Source organism: Apium graveolens, chromosome 9 (genome assembly GCF_009905375.1).
Source record: "Apium graveolens cultivar Ventura chromosome 9, ASM990537v1, whole genome shotgun sequence".
NCBI lineage: Eukaryota > Viridiplantae > Streptophyta > Magnoliopsida > Apiales > Apiaceae > Apium > Apium graveolens.
The window spans coordinates 30,339,547-30,362,287 of NC_133655.1; the positions used below are offsets into that span (position 1 = coordinate 30,339,547).

The 22,741-nt window shown below is 33.2% G+C and overlaps 1 protein-coding gene and 1 non-coding gene across 2 annotated transcripts; both read right to left on the reverse strand.

The window, feature by feature from the left end:
• Nucleotides 1-37: 37 nt before the first annotated feature.
• Nucleotides 38-154, reverse strand: LOC141688182 (U5 spliceosomal RNA). Its single transcript, XR_012561642.1, has one exon. It is a non-coding gene; the product is annotated as a U5 spliceosomal RNA (small nuclear RNA).
• Nucleotides 155-2,598: 2,444 nt separating this feature from the next.
• Nucleotides 2,599-10,490, reverse strand: LOC141686998 (plasma membrane ATPase 3). The gene is made up of 22 exons (XM_074492128.1): nt 10,402-10,490; nt 10,144-10,220; nt 9,933-10,052; nt 9,589-9,687; nt 9,356-9,493; nt 8,795-8,929; nt 8,527-8,706; nt 8,237-8,443; nt 8,043-8,162; nt 7,842-7,961; nt 7,634-7,756; nt 7,430-7,534; nt 7,167-7,311; nt 6,718-6,882; nt 6,357-6,595; nt 5,286-5,318; nt 5,084-5,165; nt 4,227-4,387; nt 3,681-3,866; nt 3,412-3,594; nt 3,145-3,323; nt 2,599-2,922 (listed from the first exon to the last, which is right to left on the reverse strand). Exons 2-22 carry the CDS (start codon nt 10,195-10,197, stop codon nt 2,826-2,828), a joined length of 2,871 nt encoding a protein of 956 aa, XP_074348229.1. The 5' UTR covers nt 10,198-10,220; nt 10,402-10,490; the 3' UTR covers nt 2,599-2,825.
• Nucleotides 10,491-22,741: the final 12,251 nt, after the last annotated feature.

Consider the following 22,741-nt stretch of genomic DNA (forward strand, 5'->3'; position numbering starts at 1 on the left):
GACAAATTCCTAAAAAGTTTGAACTCATATTGTAGGGAGCCAAGCAAAAGAAAGGCCCCTCCAAAAATAAGCGTATGCCACTATAAGTGACGAGCACACGGTATTCTTTAGTAAAAGGCGAAAGAATAGTTCGTTTTGGGCTCATCACATGGCTGCATGAGTTCAATGGTCTTGGGCAGTAGTTGTTAACAGATGGCTAGATGATGTTTTTTGTAAGGTTTTGGATGTGGGTTGCTATACCAACATGGAGTGGATCTAGTGCTCACTTCATACTTTGCAGTCCTCTGACAGGGACGGAGGTGATGATACTTCCTATTTTACATATTTACATGATTAATAAGAGATGTTGGAATGGTGGTTATGATACTCCATGTGCAACAGCTGCCATGGCACTTAGTTTTTAAGCTGGAACACTCCCTCAATTTGTCGTGGTGTTGATAAATTGATGATGATCCAGGAAAGTATCATATCTAATTCCATTGTTACTTTACATGTTCCATCAAGTTTGAACTTCAACAGCAGGTACGGTCAACAATATCTACGAGCTTGCTGCTATTAACAACATGTCGGATCAGAGCTACAGAATCACCCTCATATCTAAGTGTAGTTGATATTAATAAAACAGTTAATTGAAGTAAACTTATAATTGGACTAAACTGACGTCTATGGTGGTGTATTACAATCCTCTCTCAATGCATCATTGCTGTGAGAAACGAAACAACTGCAAGATGTGATACATGTTTACTGCTGTGATTTCAACTCTTCATCCTCCGGAGTGTACAACACATGATGAATGCTCTACCCGTTGGCTTTGTTTTCCTTATTAGTTTAAGCCACCTTTTTCCATTGCCCCCACAATCTATTTTTTTTATATTCTTTCTCATTTTTCACTCTTTTATATATATAGTATATACTTGTACTGCAGCTTATATTTTCAAAACCCCTTTTTCACTCTTCCAAAAGAGAGAGAGACCCATCACATTATTAATTATGAGCTTTTATACAAGAAAATTTTAACTAAAAAAATATAATTTTATTATTTTATTTATCAATCAAATTATAGCGCAAATAGTAGTTAATACGAATTGACTAAAACCAAACCAAGTGATTTTATTATATTTGAAATTATGGGTTAATTTAACTTTCGATTTAGTGCCGGCTGGATACTTAATCCGACCAAACCGGACTTTGATTACAAACTTATCTTGTCCATCATTATTAATAATTTCCCAGCTTATCAGTGCACCACTAATTTTCAGATGTCACATCAATATATCGGTAAATAAAACTTCAGTCTTGCACCGACGAGAAAAAGAGAGCCAGTCTTCCATTAATATTTTAAAAAATCCGTCTTCTTTGGAATTATAAATGCCTTAGAGCATTCCCATTAATGAGATTATCGCAAATATAAGCCATTAAAAAAATTAACCAAATTTGCCCCATTCTTTTCCCCCATCCCTATAATTTGAGAAAATGATGAATTTTAAGTAAAAAAAAAATAAGGCTCTATCCGGTGGGGATTTACTCTCCAATCCCCATTTTATATTTAAATGATATTTATGTGTAGAGGAGGAGAGAGAAATAATAAAATAATATTAATAATAGTTAAAGTTTTAAAGAAAGTGGGAGAAAGAAGTAATAAAATAATATATAGAGATGAAAATGGGGATTGGGACTTAGAAAATGAAATTTTTTGGATGATAGATAGATTATAGGGATAAATTTACAAACTTACTATTTTTAGTAAAATTATGAGGATGAGGATAGGGGAGCGGATGTGAATACTCTTAAGTGGATTAAACTTTAAACTCATTCAACATTTAATATTCTTATATATACTGGGTTTTAACACTAAGTTATGGACATAGCCGCATGATAATGAAGTTATGAACACAAATTTATCGCAACTCCCCTCGTCATCTTCTGAATTTATTCATCTTTTTCCAAGTGCATTCTGCATCTTGGTTGTGAATACAGTTCTGTATTGATTGTGTGTTCAATTCCTTTGCAACCATGAAATGTTGGTGTGATAAGTTTTAGCATTATATCAAACGATAATCATCAATTTGACAACAGTTAGAAATTGATTGACCAAGTTACCGGCGACCAGGCTACTAACAAACTACCCTAAAGAATGTTTAGTATTTAATACAGTAGTTAGTATAAATAGATAGATGAGCAGCTGCTTTTCCTAGAGCAATTCAATAACAACAATGAGTCTTGGAAAAAACAAATATCAGCTGGTCCATGGCTTTTTAGTTTGTAATTGTTATAAAACAAAGTGAAGGCCCGGGATAGCCCATTCGGCCACTCACAAGGTATGTCCTGGGGTTCTTGACCCAAAAGAATTCTAAAGCTTTAAACTCACTCATTTATTTACAGAGATTGAGTGACAGTGAATAACATCTGCAAAGGACAGACATTATGAAACTGGTTCAAACATCATTCAGACCCACTCACTATTACATTTTTTGGTTGATTCATTTAAATTTCATCATGACACAGAATTAGCATATTTACTAATAAACAGGACTGGATCCCTAATTGTTGTCCCTGTTCTTAGTTATACCTGGCCACAGGGAAATATAAGCAGTAATATATATGGAAGAACCTTTATCTATATATGAAGTATAAACACAGCATAGGTTAACCTTCCAGTTTAGTCATATTGCCAACTGACACAACTGATAAACATTTGATGGAGCATTTTATATAAACAAAGGAAAAAAAAACATGAGATAGACAACCTAAGAGCTGAGGACAAGGAAAAGACAATTCTCACTTTCTCACTAGTTTCGGGGTAGCCCAAGTAAACTATACTCTTCTTAGACAGTGTAAGATTGCTGAATTGTGTCAATATCAAGGCCCTTTAATCTCACAACCGACTCAACGTGACCTTTGAGTGTGTGCAGTTCCCTCAACCTGCATGCAAACGAAGTGGATTAATAAATTTGCAACTTAAAAACCACTAATTTTGTCAAATTACAAGCTAAAACGAATAACAAAAAGTGCAGATTTCAGAAGCCAAATCAATCAAGTGAGCTTAAAAGATCACAAGATGAACTTCGCTCAACTGTGCGATATAGCACATGTTAGATAAGATTTTACAAGTTTCAAACTGCTGATTTCAGACAAGCTACTTGCCTGGCAATTTCTGCTCTTCTTTTAGCTTCTTCAGCCATTTGATTGAGCTCCGTAAAATTGGTCCGGTCATTAAACATCTTGGTGTCAGGTACTTCAAGCCCGTGAAGGGTTCTCTGTGCATGTGCCCATTTAAGCTCCCTTTGTTCCTTTCCAAAATCCTTTTGCCTAGTAAAAGCAATCTGCAGCGACAAAAAATCTTTTTCATTAAGACAAATTCGAAAACCACATCAACAGTCTGATCCACTTATATCAGACAACAACCCCTACCCTTCTTTCAAGAACAAGATCCCACGCTCTTCCACTTAAAGCATATCGGGTTAAGAACTTTATGATGTCGAGTGGGAAGTAGAAGATAATGTTGTACAGCCAAATTACACCAGCCCATCCCCATCCAATTCCTTCAATTGCAGCAAAATTCCAATTTGCATAAACCGCAATCAAGGTAGCAATCTGCTTGTCACAGAAATTTAAGGCTTAGAAACTTTTACGGGCATCTCTGTACCCAGACACGTAAAAGTATAATATAATTGTCTCACCAATTGAGCAACTGCAAAAGCCGCAACGAGCAACAAACCAGGACGCTCAACAAACGACCAACTCCGAGATCTTGTGACGAATATGAGAGCTTGACTAATAGTGCTCACTTGAAGATATATTGCAGAAGCGAGCTTCTTAAAGTCATCGTGAGCAGTTTTCTCAAGTGAACTTACCCCAAAGGTATTCTTACATATCAAAAGAATAGAATATAATTAATAATCAGTACGAGTTCCATCATCACTGGTTAATTAGACTATTAGTAACATACAAGATATTAATGCCAAAATAGTATATTTAAAGAAGAAAAAGTGATTGGCAAGCACACAATAATTAGACCATGTAAGAAATTTTAGCCAGGTCTAAGAAGTATAGACCCGCCACCAGTTAAGGAGATTCCTTTTAAAATTTCTTGTTCAAACTGCGTGTGACAAGCATTATCCTTCACAGCATCAGATGAATTTTAAAACATGACATACTTAAGTACCTCAGATACTGACATACAACGATGATATAAGAAACTTAAGACTGGAAGGTGGCTCCCTTACCGGAAAGAAGTTTGTTTTATATGCAGCCCAAAAGAATATAACCGTCATCATTGCCATGTAACTACCGAGAACGATACCAGTGGTAAAAATCTCAGCAAGCTTCCAACTATCTGGTAGAGGAGATGGTTTCACTCTATCCTTAGAAATTGTCATAATAGTACCTGGCATGAACAGCTTCTAGTTAGAGGCAAAGCAGGGAACTCATCAATATAAATCTTCCAAAGAGAAATATTTCTTGATATTTTCAAATTCGATAGAACAGTTATGTGCATATCATCATCACTTTTTGTGATAAATGCAGACATGAAATATTATAGAAACAAGATTCGGTCATTTACCACTAAATTAAATCTCAATTCCTAAACAAATTACATTGAACATTGTACTTAAACCAATAATTACCTATTTTATTCCAGCCACCTTATTCCCAATAAATGCACCAAGGTGTAAGGTTTTCACCAGGCACAAGTTTTGCACCCGTGTTCAAATTGAGCACACCAGCATTTATATTCACACACGATGGTGTACTTAATCTCTAGTCCGTCAAAATATAAAAAAGAACCATCTCAAACACACTCCAAACACCTTATAACTACTTGCATAAATTGGATTTTGAAAAGATGAATGAATAATAAATTGGCAGAAAGGAAGACTAAATGTGATTCTAACATTAAACGGATAAAGAGTTGCACAAACTCATTTGTTATAATATAGCAACTGGTCTTGACCATATTTATTTTTCAGCTTTATCTTGCAAGATGTCCAAATCATTATAGACATGTCTGCGAGTAGTCGAAACATTCTGCAACTGTGAAAGGAGGAGAAGACGCTTCAGTGTGGCAGAAGAGAAAACTTACCATCATTGAGGATTGCAATGATAAGGACCATAAAGGGTGGAAAATCAAATTTCCATATCAGAGCCAGCAGCATAAAGCCAACCTGTTGCAACAAAAATCAGTACAGAAGAATTTATTACACTACCACCGCCCAAAAATAAGAACTACATGATGCCAATGAACAAAGGTAAGGGGGTGGAAGGAATGGCAAAAATTGACATACCACGATACGGATCGTAATAGAAACTGCATATATCTGCCAAACAATAGAGGAAAGAAATGTGATGAGTTTAGAAAAGTATATCAGGTTAATTAAATATATTTAATAAATCACATCAGATCAGTATAGAAACTCCAGAGGCATGTCGCATAATTAAAAAAATATATGGCAAACACATAAACCACAATTAAGCAGTTTTCCAGAAATCGGCCGCGTAGCCGATATATCGGCCGAGAAATTGCTAAATCCTGCAGCTACGATCTTATTGGGCTGGATCGGCTCATTAACCGGTTTGGATAAAAACGGGTCAAAACTCGGGTTTGACCCGAAAAATCGGGTTAGCAGGTTAACTAAAGTGAAAACAGACGATGCAAAATTCAGTATCAACAATTGATTCTAGAGCTCAATTCTCAACGGCCTCTTCCGCTTCAAAATCAGCGACGACGGAGATTTACACACCGGCGATTGCGATTGTGTTTGCAATTGAGACTGTGATTTATGTAGACGGAAACCTAACCGCGATAACGGCGGAGGTGACGGCGGAGATTGTGTTAAGATTCATTGACGGCTTGCAGAAACTTGGAGAGTGTCTATGTGACGGCGAAAATACCGGGGAGTTTGATAAAGCTACGGCGACAGGCATGGCGGTGATATATGTGTGTGTTCTGTGAAGTGGTTGATCAGGAATGTTAGTATTTTTTTGTTTGTTTGAATGAATGGAGACTCGTTTATTTGGAGTTTATGTACAGGGGAAGCTGAGTTGATTTGATGTAATTGTGTAGTTTTATATTAGATGCTGCACCGCCACCAATCCATAAGGGATTTTAGTGATTTTAGTTATTTCTCTATTCTGTTTTCATGTTTTTTCATTGTATATATAATTATATATTAAATTATTAATATTTAATTGATCCGATTTCTCTACCGATTAATCCTCCGATTAATCCCCGATTCACCGATTAATCCTTGTAAGGTGCGGTAACCGATCTTGTCCGATTTCCGATTTTTATAACACTGCAATTAAGTAAGATGCATATTAAAGAATTCCCATCACAATGTCAAATCAAGGATTACCGTATAGTTTTTCATTCTTTGAAAGATTGCACGGCTGGTCAAGACAGCACTAATGATAACACTGAGTCCCGGTTCAGTAAGTACAATATCAGAAGCACTACGTGCTGCATCAGTTGCATCAGCCACAGCAATTCCAATATCAGCCTTTTTAAGAGCAGGAGCATCATTTACTCCATCACCAGTCATCCCACAGATGTGTTTCCTAGCTTGCAAGCGCTTCACAATCTCATATTTGTGCTCTGAAACAAAAGATCAAACTATGAGGACACTTCGGAAACCTAGTCTGAGAAACCTATGCAAGCCTTAGTTATCAACTTCCCATGCATATAAATGAAATGAAAGAAAACACTTAATGGTGGACCTGGGAAAACACCAGCAAAACCATCTGCTTTCTCTATGAGCTCATCAATTGGTAAGGCAGCAATTGACTCATCTTTGTTCTGTCCCAACAAAGCAGAAGAAGGATACATGTTGGTCCCCATACCCAAGCGACGACCAGTTTCTTTTCCTATGGCTAGTTGATCCCCTGTTACAAGGTTCCAGTTCGAAAATTAAACACCAAATTTCAAAAAATAAAAGGCATTTAAGAAAGTAGTGATTCTCAAACAACAGCCGCTCAACCCCACAAATGACATGATAATCAAATGGACACGAAGATAAAAGAGATATGTATAGTATTTCATTAATATATTTAAGCAATATGACGTCGACATTGCGTAGATGCAGACGCCACAACACTTTCTCCAAGTAACTAGAGTTTAATAGCACCCTGGATATAACCATAGATACCTCAAACACAAAGAGAAGTACCTGTGATCATCTTTACATTTACTCCAAGATTTAGAGCTCTCCTAATAGTCTCTGCACTATCATGCCTTGGTGGATCGAAGAGAGGCATGAGACCTATAAACTGCCATGGTCCACCAGCACTCTCCTTCCTCCTCTCTGGAACTTCCTGCATGGAAAGGACAAAGTGCAAACTAAGAATTGCAATAACGAGAAAGAGAAAGTATCAACATGTGTGTGTGCGTGTTTGTGTATCAATTCAATCATGTACAGAAAAAACCCCTGACCTGGTACGCTACAGCAAGTGACCGCAACCCTCGCTCTGCAAACTTATCAATTATAGAATGTACCCTGCGCTCTATATCTGACTTGTTGTGTGCAAGATGTAAGATCTGAAGTCGTATTAAAGAAAGTAAGGCCAAATGATTGACTTGACAATATGGTCACAACTCATAAACATAAGCTTGCTGAAAATGATACTGAAAATATACCTGTTCTGGAGCACCTTTGCTAACCCGGTGCATCTTCCCTTCACTGTCAAGATAAGTCAAGGCTGTACGCTTGTCAGTGGGATTAAAAGGAAGAAAGTGAAGTTCTTGAACACCAGCACGTGCCTGCGAGGGGGTGAAAATTCTCTTGGTAAATCAATAACAGTTATTATACATAAATAGATGTTACTTACATTACTCGATTATATACCTCTTTTGGATCAGAAAGCATACTGACTATAGCAGCGTCTATGGCATCCTGGTTTTCAGTTCGAGAGGCTCGAGCTGCCATTAAAACAACAGTGTCTGCATCTACTCCTTTGGCAAATACCTGAAAGAATAATGAAAGCTCCAGATCAAAAGGCAAGCTAATATTAGCTCCTAAAGCAGCCGTTGGTATGCATGAACAGACCTCAATAAGATTTTTATCAACTGTAAGCTTGTTTAGTGTCAGAGTTCCTGTTTTATCACTACAGAGAACATCCATCCCTGCCATCTCTTCAATTGCTGTCATTCTTTTCGTAATTGCACCCTGTTACAATTGAGGCATGCTTTTAGCACTAGATTTCTAATACCACATAAATCAACCAAGGGAACATATAAAACCTGTTGAGCTAAACGATGAGAACCGATCGCCATTGTAACTGATAAAACAGTGGGCATAGCAATCGGAATTCCGCCAATAAGAAGCACAAGAAGATTGTCAATCCCAGGACGATATTTTCTATCTTGGATGGGGTATTGTACGACAATCTCTATGATCATTCCCACAGCAATAGAGCATATGCAAAAATTTCCGATGGCAGTCAAAACCTGTAATTAGGTAAATGGAAATAAATTAAAATTTATTTAATGGAAAAAGAAGATCAAGAACAAAGATGATTGTGTTCACTTACCTTCTGAAAGTGACCCACTTGGTTAGTGGAATCTACAAGGTGAGCAGCCTTCCCGAAAAATGTGTGAACCCCAGTGGCAATGACCACAGCCTCAAGCTCCCCTTGCTTGCACGTCGAACCAGAATACACACCATCCCCTGGGCCTTTAGTAACTGGAAGTGACTCGCCAGTCAAAGCAGACTGCAATATGTAAAACAGTAAAAATTACAATTTCAGCAGATGTGAGATATGAAAAAAGCTGGTACAAAAAATTAACAGCATACTTCACCTGGTCAATTTTCAAGGGATCGCCTTCAAGCAGACGAGCATCCGCAGGAACTATATCACCAAGTTTTATACTGATAATATCACCAGGCACCAACTCTGCAGCATCTTCCTCATTCCATTTCCCATCCCGAAGAACCTTTATAAAAATGATAACAAACAACTAATCAAGCTACGTTCTGCTAAAATAATATACAGCTATATTTTATATTAAGTTATAATATGTTTGCATTCTATAGGGAAATCAGGAGGAAATGGTTGAAGTTGGATGGAAGTGAATATTCTTTTAAAGCTATTTGGCAAGCTGATAGGGTAAAAAAAAATCCTCCCCAAAATTGCTCCGTCAACAAAGAGTAGTTCACAGAAATAGAAAATTAGTAATGACGCATCTTAACATATGACTTGCACATTTCTTCTTCAGCTTCCCCCTCGTTACAATTTAACAGAAGAAAGCAAAGGAGATACTCCAACCTCATGGTATCTAAAATGGATACATTCACTCATCTCCCATGATCCTTCTGGAAAGTGTAATAGATATACTAAATCCTTAATCAAATTCTGGTACCTTGGCTTTTGGAGCAAGACGTGCCATGAGCGCAGCTGCTGCATTTCCTGCATTGTTTTCCTCGATAAAACTAATAGTCGAGTTAATCACAAGTAAGGTAATAATACCAACAAAATCTTGCCAGTCAGGAGGCTTTCCCTGCAAGAATATAAAGAAAACAAACTTTAACTAAATAAATTGCCGAAAAAAGGAGTGTCTTTCAATCAATCTATGCATCAAATTAACGATCTTACTCCTCCGTTAGCAAGAGCAATTGCCATAATTGCAGCAGCTTCCATAACCCATGACAAAGGGTTCCACATAAACCCCAAAAACTTCAAGAATTTACTTTCCTGCAGACAACCAATAGAAAAAACTTCATCAAAAGTCAAGTTCTAAAACTAGCAGAAACACATAAAGCAATAAAAATGTACAACACATAGCAAAAGAAAAGGCAAAAGTGCTAGCATCAAAACTACACGATAACCCACAGAAACATAATAACAATGAACCTGGACATAGTAATCACCAAACCAACTAAATTCTGCAATTCAACAAAAGTAAAAACAGATAAATGGTCCCAAAAAAACATAAACACCTTTTTCTCTTCAAGCTTGTTGTGTCCAAATATAGTTAATCTCTCTAAAGCACCAGAACTGGTAAGACCATCTTTACTACATCTCAGATTTTCGAAAACTTCCTCAATGGGTATACTTTCCTGCACACACAAACAGTTCAAAATCATCAAAAATAACAAACCAATGTACACAATTCTTACACAACCAACACAAAGTTGACAGATCCATTACCAAATCAACAGTTTCTTTCAACACAGCTTCAAGAACCTCAGACTTGTCTTCCATCTTAGATTTTTATTGCAACTTATCTACACAATCATATAAAGATAACAACCCATTTAATCCTACCTTAAGCAAATGCTCAAAACATAAAATTTACAACATTTGTACTTAGAATTTCAAGAAATGAAAACAGACAGTTGTAATAACAAAAACTTGTAATAGAAAAATAAGATAGATTTAGAGAAGAAGTGAATGAGTTAGACCCACCAACACCAAATCTAAAACAAGTTAGAACAGCGGAGAGAGACAGAAGTACCAACTGTTACAGTTCATAAGCTCTTCTTATTTTTTTAGCATATATGTTGTATATAATGGAATTAAAAGGAAAGGGACCTATCCTAAAATTCAAAATTTAAATATTCGATAAAATAGTATAAAATTAAAAATAACAACAATCCTGAAAAATCTAATTTTTTAAAATTAGTTTTTTTAATCAAACCAAAAAAAACACAAAAATTATTTATTGTGTAAACCACTTGAAATTTATGACGAAAGTGATTAACTAATATAAAATATGATGAGGGGGGTTAACTAATATAAAATATGATGAGGAGATTAGATTATTAAATTAGTGGAATAAAATAAAACTTTTTTCTTTGTAATTGGACTCACTGCTCTACTGGCCACTGGTATAGATGTGTTTGTATTTATCAGGAGATGGAGCATAATGTTCTTTACATTTTTCAAAGGCTTCTTACTCTTTAAATAAAAAATTGGATAACTCGGTGCTATATAATATATATAATATTGTATATGGATGACAGATGAATGGCAACTAAAAATGAACATGGTCCCATGTAAAATTGAGTAATATCTAAATTATTTTATTTAAAAATATTAAAAAAATCTAATAAATGTATACATATAACATATATATTATTCTTTTTTTTAAAATTTTATTTAATTGTAGTTTATGATATTTTAGATTGTTTTAAATGACAAATATGAAATGACATTGAAATAGGTTAGTATAATTCAAACTAAAATAATTTTCCAATACTTAATTAATACCACTTACTTAATTAATATAATTGTATATTCAATCCAAATATTTTGACAAAATATATACATGAACATAATAAAAATGTGATTAATATTTTTGTTATTTTAATCATGTACATTAAAAATATATAAATTAAAATTGTAACCCCAGGACGTAACACCCAACACCCGGGACTTTTAACTTTTTGTATATTACTTTTCTAACTTTTTCTTTCTCATGAGGTTTGCATTTGATTTGTATAACAATATGCATCACACATGTTTATCACTTCCGTAGTCTAAGTGTCCATTTTTCTCAAGTCTGTGATGGTTATCCTTTCCCAAATTTAAGCATTTTTGTCCACCCCATCGGAGGTATGAAAAATCATGATTTTATTTATTAAAAAATTATATAATACAAATATTAATAGACCATCCCAATATATATATGTAAACATGTATGTCATACTAATAGTATTTAGATAACATTTGACTTAATTTAAAAAAATACTTATCATTTAGAATACTAACTTTAAGTTATTGTATATGTATGAATATTTTACTTTATGTGAAATAATTTGATAATTTTTGACAAAAGTTACAAGTTTATATTATTTAAATATAACATTAAAGTACAAAATACAAATATATTTAATATATGATATATGTGTTAAAAAGCCACTTAAAAGTTTGATATTCGTGAGAAAAAAAATAAATTGAGAAAAAGTAATTCTTTTTAAACTATAAGTAATTTTAAACTGAAAATTTTAGGTAATAATTTTGAAAAAATATATGAAAATATCTAAAAAGAGTTAAATGAGATTATGAGAGAGTTAAAGGGCATATTAATGTCTATATAGGAGTCATTTAAATCAAAATTTATCAAATGTTCCTTTATGCAAAATTTTGTTTCCAAATTCATAAATCTAGTATTTTTTATATTTAAATGCACATAGACAAATACCACCCAAAATATAAATACAAATAGAAGATAAAATAAACACATAACAAACTACAACATAATCCACGACCACATTCTATAATGTATAATTTGCGAGCCGATATTATTCGTGAAATTTAAGATATTTATATCAAAATTCAACCAAAATTAAGATAATCACATCGAATCTAAATCCGAAAAATTCACGGTTAGATAGACGCTACCTTTTTTTAAGTGATCCATAAGGAGTTCATAAACAACTTAAGGAAATTAAATTTTCTTATTTTCTTTTAACATTTTAGAGATAGGTCTACGTAACTTATAAAATAAAATAGTTTCTACCTTTTTAGTGGAACCAAATATCTTGTATAATCAAAAAAAACAGAGCATTAATTTATTATTCATGATATAATTTGTGAAAATATTGGAAATGATATGAATCGAACCTTGTTAACAAATAAGTTACTTTGAAAATATAGTTTTCAAAATTTTATATTAGTATTTAACGGATATTTTATGTTGAGATATAATCCTATCAACCCATTACTTTATTTTAAAATATTATTACTAAGTAATTTTGACAAAGAAATCGAAAATTAGGATCAAACTATGTCCTACTGACCAAAATAACAATTATAAAAAGAAGTCAACAAAAATAATTTTTAAGAAAACAAAAAATAAATAAAAAGTTAATTAATTAATTTTTATCGGTCGCACTCCATAAATATCTACCTTGGGAATTGGGATTGTCATGTAAGTATTTGGTAATCGATCAGATCACAAAGCAATCCAATATATAAGAAAAAAGGTAATCCGTTAATCGAAATAATTAATTGGATCAATAATTAAACCAATTATATGTTATATTAATATTTAATATATTCTGTAGTTCACGTCATTTCCGGTGAGTCAATATTATGCTTATATTCGTGTTTGCCAAAATTATTTTTTCACTTTAATATGTTACGATCAATGTTCTAAAACTTTCTGATAAATTTCCAATTCAGCCGATTAATCCCCTACAAAATATCTGAACGATTCAATTTTTGAAATCCGATTAATTTTTATGTTGTGCAAGACATGCCTGTACAATAACAAGATTAAGTCAAATTGACAACCCTATGTAAGTTGTATTGTAATCTTAGTTTGCATTTTGTATTGTAACATTTAAAATCTGTAAAAATTTCAATAAGCAGACTGAAATCTTTTTCCGTAAACAGTATCAAGCCTAAGAATTCTATCTGGAAGAAGATCAAGAAGATCATGCCTTAGAAAAATTATGAAGAAGCTTGGAGTTGAATAAATCTGTTTTGAGAAAAATGTTCTAAGTCAAGATATCTAAAAGTCACAAATTTAGTGTTATAGAGAAGTCATTCGAGAACTCCAGAATGACTTATAGAGAACTCGGGAAAGCTACTAGATAACTCAGAGTTATCGACAAGTCAAATATCATTAGAGAACTCTCAGTTATCGACAAGTCAAATATCATTAGGGAACTCTGAGATATCGATAAGTCAATTATCACTAGAGAACTCTGAGATATCGACAAGTCAAATATCATTAGGGAACTCTGAGTTATAGAAAAGTCAATTAGTCACTAGAGAACTCGGAGATGTCTATAGGCCAAAGTTAAGACATGAAGTAGAGAGATCTCGACAAACTAAATTCTCTTATAGAGAACTCAAAGACCTCTACAAGTCAAATCAACTATGGAGTATAAAAGATCTCGCTAAGCCAATATACTTATCAAGATGTCAAGTTCTCTATATGCCTAACTGGATATATCGTGTAATTATTTTATCAATAAATAAATATCCGGGATATATCGTGTAATTATTTTTATCAATAAATAAATATTATGTGATTATTATATGAATTTTGGTGAATTATCTATTAAGTGGTATATGTATTTGGATGTGTAAATATGATAAAATTTGAGTATTTTAATTTTTATATGTCCAAAATAAAATATAAATAATTGTCATATTTTTCTATTAATTTTTATGTTGTTATATGATTTTATAAAGATTTATGGATTTAATAAATTATTTTCCGAATATTTATAAACTATTTTGTATAATTGGGAACCAACCGACTTCAACATTTTTTACAACCCGGAAGTCTCGGGAAAACTCCTTCCTAGCCTAATTGCAATATTCCGAGCATTTTCCATGTTTTGACTTTTTCGATCCGAAGTACGGTTTTCCCTGTGCGGGTCACAACGCAAAATATTCGATATAATATTCATTTCGGTAAATCGATAAAACCCGTATTTTCGAGAAACAGGATCTTTTGATTAAACTATTATATTATCTTCTCGTAATACGTGTAACCAAAGTGCTGAGACCAAGTCTGTATTTACAAAATGTATAGATTTGGATAATTATCCTAAAACCGGTACCGAATTGGATCAGTTTTGTCAATACTTAATGATTAAGTATTCTATTTTTATATTCAGTTTGATCCAACGGGGTACTAATATTCCGTAAATATAAATAGCCAATACAATATTGTATTTTGTACAGATAAACATTATTATACAATAAAAATAGATAATTATCCAGAGAAATGAACCGCGTTCTTGGTGTTCTTCGCAATCAAACGAGAATTTGAAGACGTTATTGGAATCTGATGAAGGCGTATGAGTAGTCAAATCGAAGCTATCGACGAGATGATCGTATCCGTATCAGAATCATCGTATAAGGTCGTATATTTATAGATTTCGTATTTTTATTTTCTTATTTATTTAAATTTAAATTCGTTTTTTTTATTTAAAGCAATTGTTTGAATGATTTGATGTTAGAATAAGATTATAGAGGTCATGAGGATCATTTTGGTATGTAGACTTCATGATTTTGGTGTTGTTTTGATTAAAAACGAATTTCGAGTTTTGTCCAAATTTCAATTTGAATTTCTGATTATGTTCTTGATTGTTGATCGTTAAAAGTTAGGGTGTTAGATTCTACAGGTTCTGGGCTTTAATTCTCCACATCATTCGTCGAATTTAGTATAGAAATCAAGCATTATATTTTTCCGGTGAAGTTCGCCGGTGGGGTTCGGCTTTTGGCCGGAATTCGAGTTCGTTTGCTTTATGGTTGTTGACATGGGATTATTTGAGTTTCTGGGTGACTGTTGAATGAATTTTGTATGAGAAACGTTCGAAAACCAGCCTTTTTACCCCGTGGAGGTCATCGGAGCGTTGCCGGCGTTCCGCCGGAAACTGGAGCTTTTCCAAAAACCGGCAGGAACTCCGGTAGGGTTCTTTAGCCTCGGGTCATGTTCTTGATAAAGGGGGGTTTGATCCTCCCCAACCCAAAGTTCTGTTTTAAGAAGTGTTTCTGGATTTAAATATTTTTATAAATTCAAAAATTCATTATTTAATTTCTACAATTCATTTTTAATTTCAAAAATACTTTTTAATTATTTAAAAAATCCAGAAATAAATCTGAATTATATATTTATTAATTTTAGTTAATAATTAATTATTTAATTGGTCAATTAATTTAACTATTAATTGATTAATTGATTTAATTAGTTATTAAATAATTTTAATTGATTATTCAATTAGATTTAATAATTTCTTTTAATTTAAAAATTCTAAAAAATAGTTTCGAGCTTTAAAATATTATTTTAAATTATTTTAAAGGCTCGATAATTATTATTAAATGATTTTAAAGTCAGGTCCGGGTATTCGAACCCTGTTAATTATTTATAAAATGATTCTGATACCCGTTTTAAATTCGAAAATTATTTGAAAATTCGTATTAAATACCATAAAAAATATTTTTAACCCCGAACCTCTTTGAAAAATTATTTTTTATCGAATACCTTGCATGCTACGTGCTATGCGCTATCTGATTAATCTGATATATGCCTATGTGTTTATTGTTTGACTGTTTTAGTCATAATTTTCAATCCGTAAATTGGATTTGGGTGAAACGAAGGGTAGATAAAATCTTATGACGTCTATGTGACGATTAGAATAATATGAGATTGAATATTGATAGATATTTATGATGGCTAGCAGAGTAAGCGAGGCGTTGAAAAAAGAAACCAGGTGATCAGAAAATAGAACCGATGCGTAGAAAAGAAAGTAAGTGATCAATTAATAGAAGCGAGGCATAGAAAAAGTAGACAAGTGGTTGTTGAATAGAATCATTAGACAAGTACGAGTGAAATTGGAATCATTTGTGATAAGGCAAGTACTTCTGAACCTTTCTCGAGATATATTTCAAGTATTTCTGAACTTTATCATAACATGTTGCTAGTATACAAAATAATCATGTTTTATATTGCAAGTGCTTCAAAACATTCAACTTTAAACCCTGATCATATCATTGATATTTGAGTTGTAAGCCTTATTCTTTGTAAACCATCGATTGTTGATTTTCCAAAGATTAAACCATACAAATACAATACCACCCCACAAATACATATACACCATATACCAAACACTGAAACAGAATTACTTGAACATATAGAAATTTATATACCCTATAATACCTTATGACATCAAAGATCCACACCTTGTATAATCATTGAACCATTGTTCATCTTAAACATGATTCTTCAACTGGCTTGAAGTCGTTCTTCATATATATATATATATACCTTGATAAACCCTGGTGATACTCAGTAATTGCTTTATACTCTGAGATAAATATTTTATTAATGTTAATCATGCTTCTGTTTTATTGAATTACAATATTTATTATATTGAATTATTTTAGAATTGGATAATTTTCTCTATGTGGACCAGATTCGTGGTCAGACCAGATTCGTGGTCGAATTAGGTCAATGTATGCCTTGGATCCATCTTATAGAGCATAGTCGTGTGCCTTGCTCGGGGTTAGTGCATGACTGATCAGCAGCCTAACCTTGGTTTTCAAATTTAAAATGAATATCCAATTTTAATGATTGTTTAACAAGAAACTTGATTCTTCTGAATCACTTCAATTGATCGTTGTTTAACCTCAGTTATTGTTATTATGACTTGCTGAGCTAGTTAGCTCACTCCTGCGATTTTTTTATATGATTTTACAGTTAAAAAGGAATTTGTTGGTAGCGAGGATTCCCAGTCCAGTGTGCGAGATAGGATTCCAGGTTGAGTTGGATCGAGCTAGCAAGAACTTTACATTGTAGTTGAGTTATGCGAGATTGTAAGAATAATTTCACTATCAGTTGTAAGGTAAACTATTTGGGATTTGGTACGATGTAATAAAAGTTAAGGTTGTGGCTTGTTTTTATACTTTAACCTATTGCGATCCGTGGTTGTGTAAAGAAGGTTCATTGCTTATAATATTTTATATACAGGTTTATATTTTATATGTGTGTTGTGAACCCCAAATTTCTAACCCGGGTTTAGAGGGCGTCTCAGGTTGGTATCAGATCTACAGGTTATAAGTCACTGAAACAAGCCTAGATTTTCGGGATTGGGTAGAGGGTTAGGATTAGGAATAAGAAATAGAAAGATATGACGTCGTGAGATTGAGGGCGAATGTATGTTGCGATTCGAGATTCTTATCTTGCAATGTGATTTCCAGATAACGGCAATGGTAGATCCTATTTTCATGTATCATCTGATCATTCGGAGCATTCTGTTCGAAGACCGTCATCTTCACCCAGATTTGATCCACATCTTGTTCTTCCATCAGTATTAACGGTATTACCTCCTGTTGTAGCAGTTGTACCTCTTCAAGCTATTCTACGCTATTCTACCACCCCCTGATGTGAGACCACCTATTTAAAAACCTCCATGTGCTTATTCTTGTTCTACTGGACATTCAGCTATGAGTGTATCTTTTCAGTTTACCCTATACCATGTTTTATACCATCAGCTTAAAACCTGTCTTATGGAACAACAGTACCTAATAGAATGGATTTGAGAACTATAGTAAATGGTGAGTACATGATATATTAATAAAGGTGAGAAGAAGGTTAGAAGAAAAAATTCATGTGTTTTGGAAAGTAACTGCTACCAGGTTAAATGAAGCCACTAGTGAATAGGCCACCCATGATTAGCTTGTGGGATGTATTAGATGAGTTTTGAAAGAGAGTTAAAAAAAGAGTATAGATCTGGAGTTTTCTTGAAGTTAGATGATGATGTTATGATGATGTGATATATATAGCAGTAATGTGATGTGATATCAACAGACTTGTTTTATAAAATAAACTTGTTGACTATTGGATATACTTGTTGTACTTAACGACTGCAAAAAAAAATGATGATGGGAGTATGACCGGTAGGGAAGCTTTGAAGTGAAGTTACGAATAAGATAATATGCAACGGTAACTGAAGTTTTATTGATTAAGGCAAGCAAGATGGACCCAATAAAGGAGAGAATGTAGATTGAAATGAATGGACTTTTATGTGATTGGTAACTTGTTATGATTAAGGAAAATAACAACCAACTCATATAGTAAAGACGACCAGATGTGCAATTTTCAATTTTTTATTTTTTTAAAAACAAGTTTTCAAAAGAGATTTTCTTAACAAAATTTCTAAAAGCCCTTTTGCATAAAATAAGTTTTAAAAATTGGTTGTCAAAGTTATTACTTGAGTTTCTTGTTTTTTATAAGACCAGATTACTTAGAAAATACGTGTTCTAGAAATTAGTATGGTTAATTCAGAAGGTCAAGTGGACCTGCTATTATGAAGAAGTTTCAATTATTCCTAACAGATTAGTGCAGATCTTGTTTGATAAGATTAACAACAGAATCAGCGTATGGAACAACTATTCATCTAATTACTAAGACTACCAGAGTTCAAAGAATTCATTGATTCAACAGAAGCCTGAGCATGATCGAAGAAGATTGGGAATATTTTCAGACTTTTCTAAAAGAAGGACATTATTAACAAAAGAATCGATTTGTTGAATGATTAGTGGTTATTCTAAGTTGCATAGATGAAACTTGAAGTTATCTTGTAAAAGCACAATTATAATCTAATTATTAATGTATTATACGTGCAGGTATGACGCTAAAGACACAAGACTTAATAAGTAAAAATCTATTATAGTGCTTAATTTATAAAGGCCTTTCAGCGGACTTTCTGAAGTTATTATATGAATCGAACGAGATCTATTGATCGGACAAGCTCTGAAGGTGTATATAAGTGAAAGGTGAATGGTGACAAATGATATCATTCTTTTCTACAATACTACAATATATATTCTTCTTGACTCTTGAATAAGTATGAACTTCTTTCATTATAAGTTCTATGAGGTGATAAGAAATAGAAAATTGTTGTATTCCTTTTTAAATCATTTTCCCCTCAAGTTTTATTTCTCGATTGAGACAAGCAGTGTTATGGTGTGACGCTTTGTCGGAATGACGAAGAGTCGTGTTGGACGCCAGCTAATCATGTGTTGTATGCCATATGGTATGAAAGACTATCCATCTTAAGTACCAATATGGTTGTCTCATTCATATTTAAATTATTACCTCTTATTTCTTTTATGGATCCTCTTAGTTGTTTTGGTGCACTGTTGTTCTTTAAAAAAGTTTTCCAAATAAAAATCAACCTATCATGAATCAAGCAGACACAGTTTCAGCCATTGGATTTACCTGTTCCAAGTGTGGGAGACCAGGGCATATGGAAAGGATTGTAAATCATCATCCCCAGTCAGTGATACGTTAAAAATCAAGGAAATCTACTCCGATAATGAATACGTCTCCAAAAGCGAGAACTTATGATATGTTTGTGAAATATGTTATTCAGAATACGTAAGTGAGGGAAAGAATGATTATTGTAAATACCTTATGTGTTAAAATATTGGTAGATGTGGGAGCAACTTGATCATTTATTTCTCAAGCTTTGTTGATAAAAGGAACTACCCTGTTGAGTTGTTAAATAAGGTCATGACCATAAAACTAGAAAATCAAGAACGTGTAATTGTTAAATAAGTATGTACCAATTTCAAAATTGAGATTTCTGGAAATAAGTTTGTGCTGATATGAAACCATTTGAGACAGGAGAACTTGACATTTTTCTAGGTAATGGACTGACTATTGGAGCGTGATGCTCAGATAGACCGTTGTGATAAGAGGATAATTCTGAAGATGCCAGGTGAGAAAGTGGTGACGTTTAAGAGGTCAAAGGAAAGTATAGAAGTTTTAACAATGATTCAAACCAAAAAGTTACGGTGACAAAAGATGCGAGCACTATGTTGATTATATGATAAATAGAAGTCAGGAGCCAGTAATACTTGAAATTTTTTTGGTAATCAATAAGTTCCAAGGTGTCGCGATCTTTGAGAAATTAAGTTCACGATCGACTTAGCACCTGGAATGAGACCAGTGTCCAAGGCCCCGTACAGAATGGCGCCAGTTGAAATGAAGGAGTTAGCAAAGCAATTGCAAGAGATAGAGGAATGGGTGATTAGACCTAGTATACCCCATAAGGTGCACCGATATTATTTGTTACTAAAAAAGATGAAAGCATGAGTTTATGTGTCGACTAGCAGAAGCTCAACAAGTTTTCTATCAAGGACAAGTATCTGTTACCTCGAATTAAGGACTTGTTTGATCAGCTGGAAGAGGCAAAGTATTTTATAAGATGGATTTAAGATTTCGGTATTATCAATTGAAGATTGAACCTGAGGACGTACCGAAGACAACTTTCAGAACTAAGTACAGTTATTATAAAATTTTAGTAATGTCATTTGGATTGACCAATATACCAACAACTGTAAGTCATATGTCATAGACCTATTTGTATATTCGAGGATTCAACTCAACTCAAATAAGAATGTAATAAGTAAATAGTGGATCTACCGTCAGAGAGATCTCGCAAAGTAATATCTGTCAAAGGATTCAGAAACAAGGTTCATCTACAGACTTGAGGAGTTAATTCACTGGAAGAAGTTCAAGAAGTTGATCATGCCTCAGTGATATAAATCAAGATCGTGGATTTAATCAAGTGACAGAGATCTCGTCAGGGTATCAATAAATTACAAGGATTTAATCCGAAGAAAATCAGAGTATCAAAGTCAACACATGAAGAAACGTCACGGAAGTTAGTCACTCATGAACCAGACAGTACATCGAGTGTCAACGTTGAAGTGGTGGAATTGATTTATAATTTTCAGTGATTTTCAGAAGATTTGCAGAAGAATGGTTGCTGCTCAAGACTAGAATTAATTCTCTATTAATTAATTAAGTCATCTAATTTAATTAAGAAAATAAATTATATCTGCGAAGAATAATTTATTTATTAATTGAATTAATTGATTAATTAATTCTGAATTAATTTTAGGAATTTTCAGAATTTAAATTGGATTAAAATCTGCATTAAATCAGCAAGACAATTGAAAATGAACTAGCATGACAATCAGGATTGTCATACCGATTGTCATGCTAGGCCATTTTCAATAGTCTCACCGAAAGTTACACTAGGAGGAGGATTGTCTTGCTAGTTCATTCTGATTGTCATGCTAGTTCATTCTGATAGTCTTGCTAGTTCAAAAGATAGTCCTACCGAAAGTCTTGCTGAACACAAAGGATTGTCATACCAGCTTAACATTTCAGCTGTTGATTAAAAAGAAGCAGAAGACCTTCTTTCAATTATCTATCATTCAAACAGAAGGAAAAAGAACAAGAAAAGCAGCCGCCTTGAAATATTACATTTTTCATCTGTTTAATTCAAGATCAATTTCTAGATTGTAAAGTTAAATCCAATCAACTAGAAATCTTTATCTTGTTCTTGTGTAAAAATCTAGCGGATCAAAATCCCTAGAACTTAATCTCAAATTGCGTTTAGCATTTGAATCTTTTTATTACAAAAATAGAAAAAGTTCATGTCGAATTTATTCTAGATTTGTGATAATTAATTTGAGATTAATTCCTTGTAATCGATATAGTTGTTGTAACACCTTTCAAGTTTAATAATATTTTTATTTAACTTGAATTTTGTTTCACATTTTTTATTCCACATTTAATTCGATTATTCGGTACTGTTTGTATTCAACCCCCCTTCTACAAACACATTGGGACCTAACAATTGGTATCAGAGCCTTCTGATTAACGAACAAATCAAGATCCTAGGCTTTTGTGATTTTTCAACTCCTTGAATTCTTATTTATTCAAAAATTCATAATGACTTCACATAAAGTTGGAACCGTTAAAATTCCACAATTTGATAAAGAGAATTATATCATGTGGAAGAAGAAGATGCTATTATTTTTACAAGTTGCAAATCCCAAATATTCAAACTTGTTAAAGAAGGGTATAAAAACTCCGATGGTTATTGAACCGGAGGTAATAATAGATGGTGTGGTGACTACTGAAGCTAGAACCTATCCAAAAGAGCCTGAAGATTTTACTCCTGCTGAGAAGGAAGAAGCCTCCTTGGATGCCAGCCTTCAAATAATATTAATTGATTCCCTTGATCCCTTGATGAACAGACATGTGATGAACTGTAAAAATTCCAAACACATGTGGGAAACTATTGAGGTGATTAATGAAGGCACAGAGGAAGTTAGGGAGAACAAGTTGGAAATCCTAACCTCTGAATATGAACATTTCAAATCAAATCCAGGAGAAGGAATTACTGAAGTGTTTGAGAGGTATAATGCGTTGATCAACAACCTGAACATCAATGGAAAGTATTATTCAATCAGGGAGGTC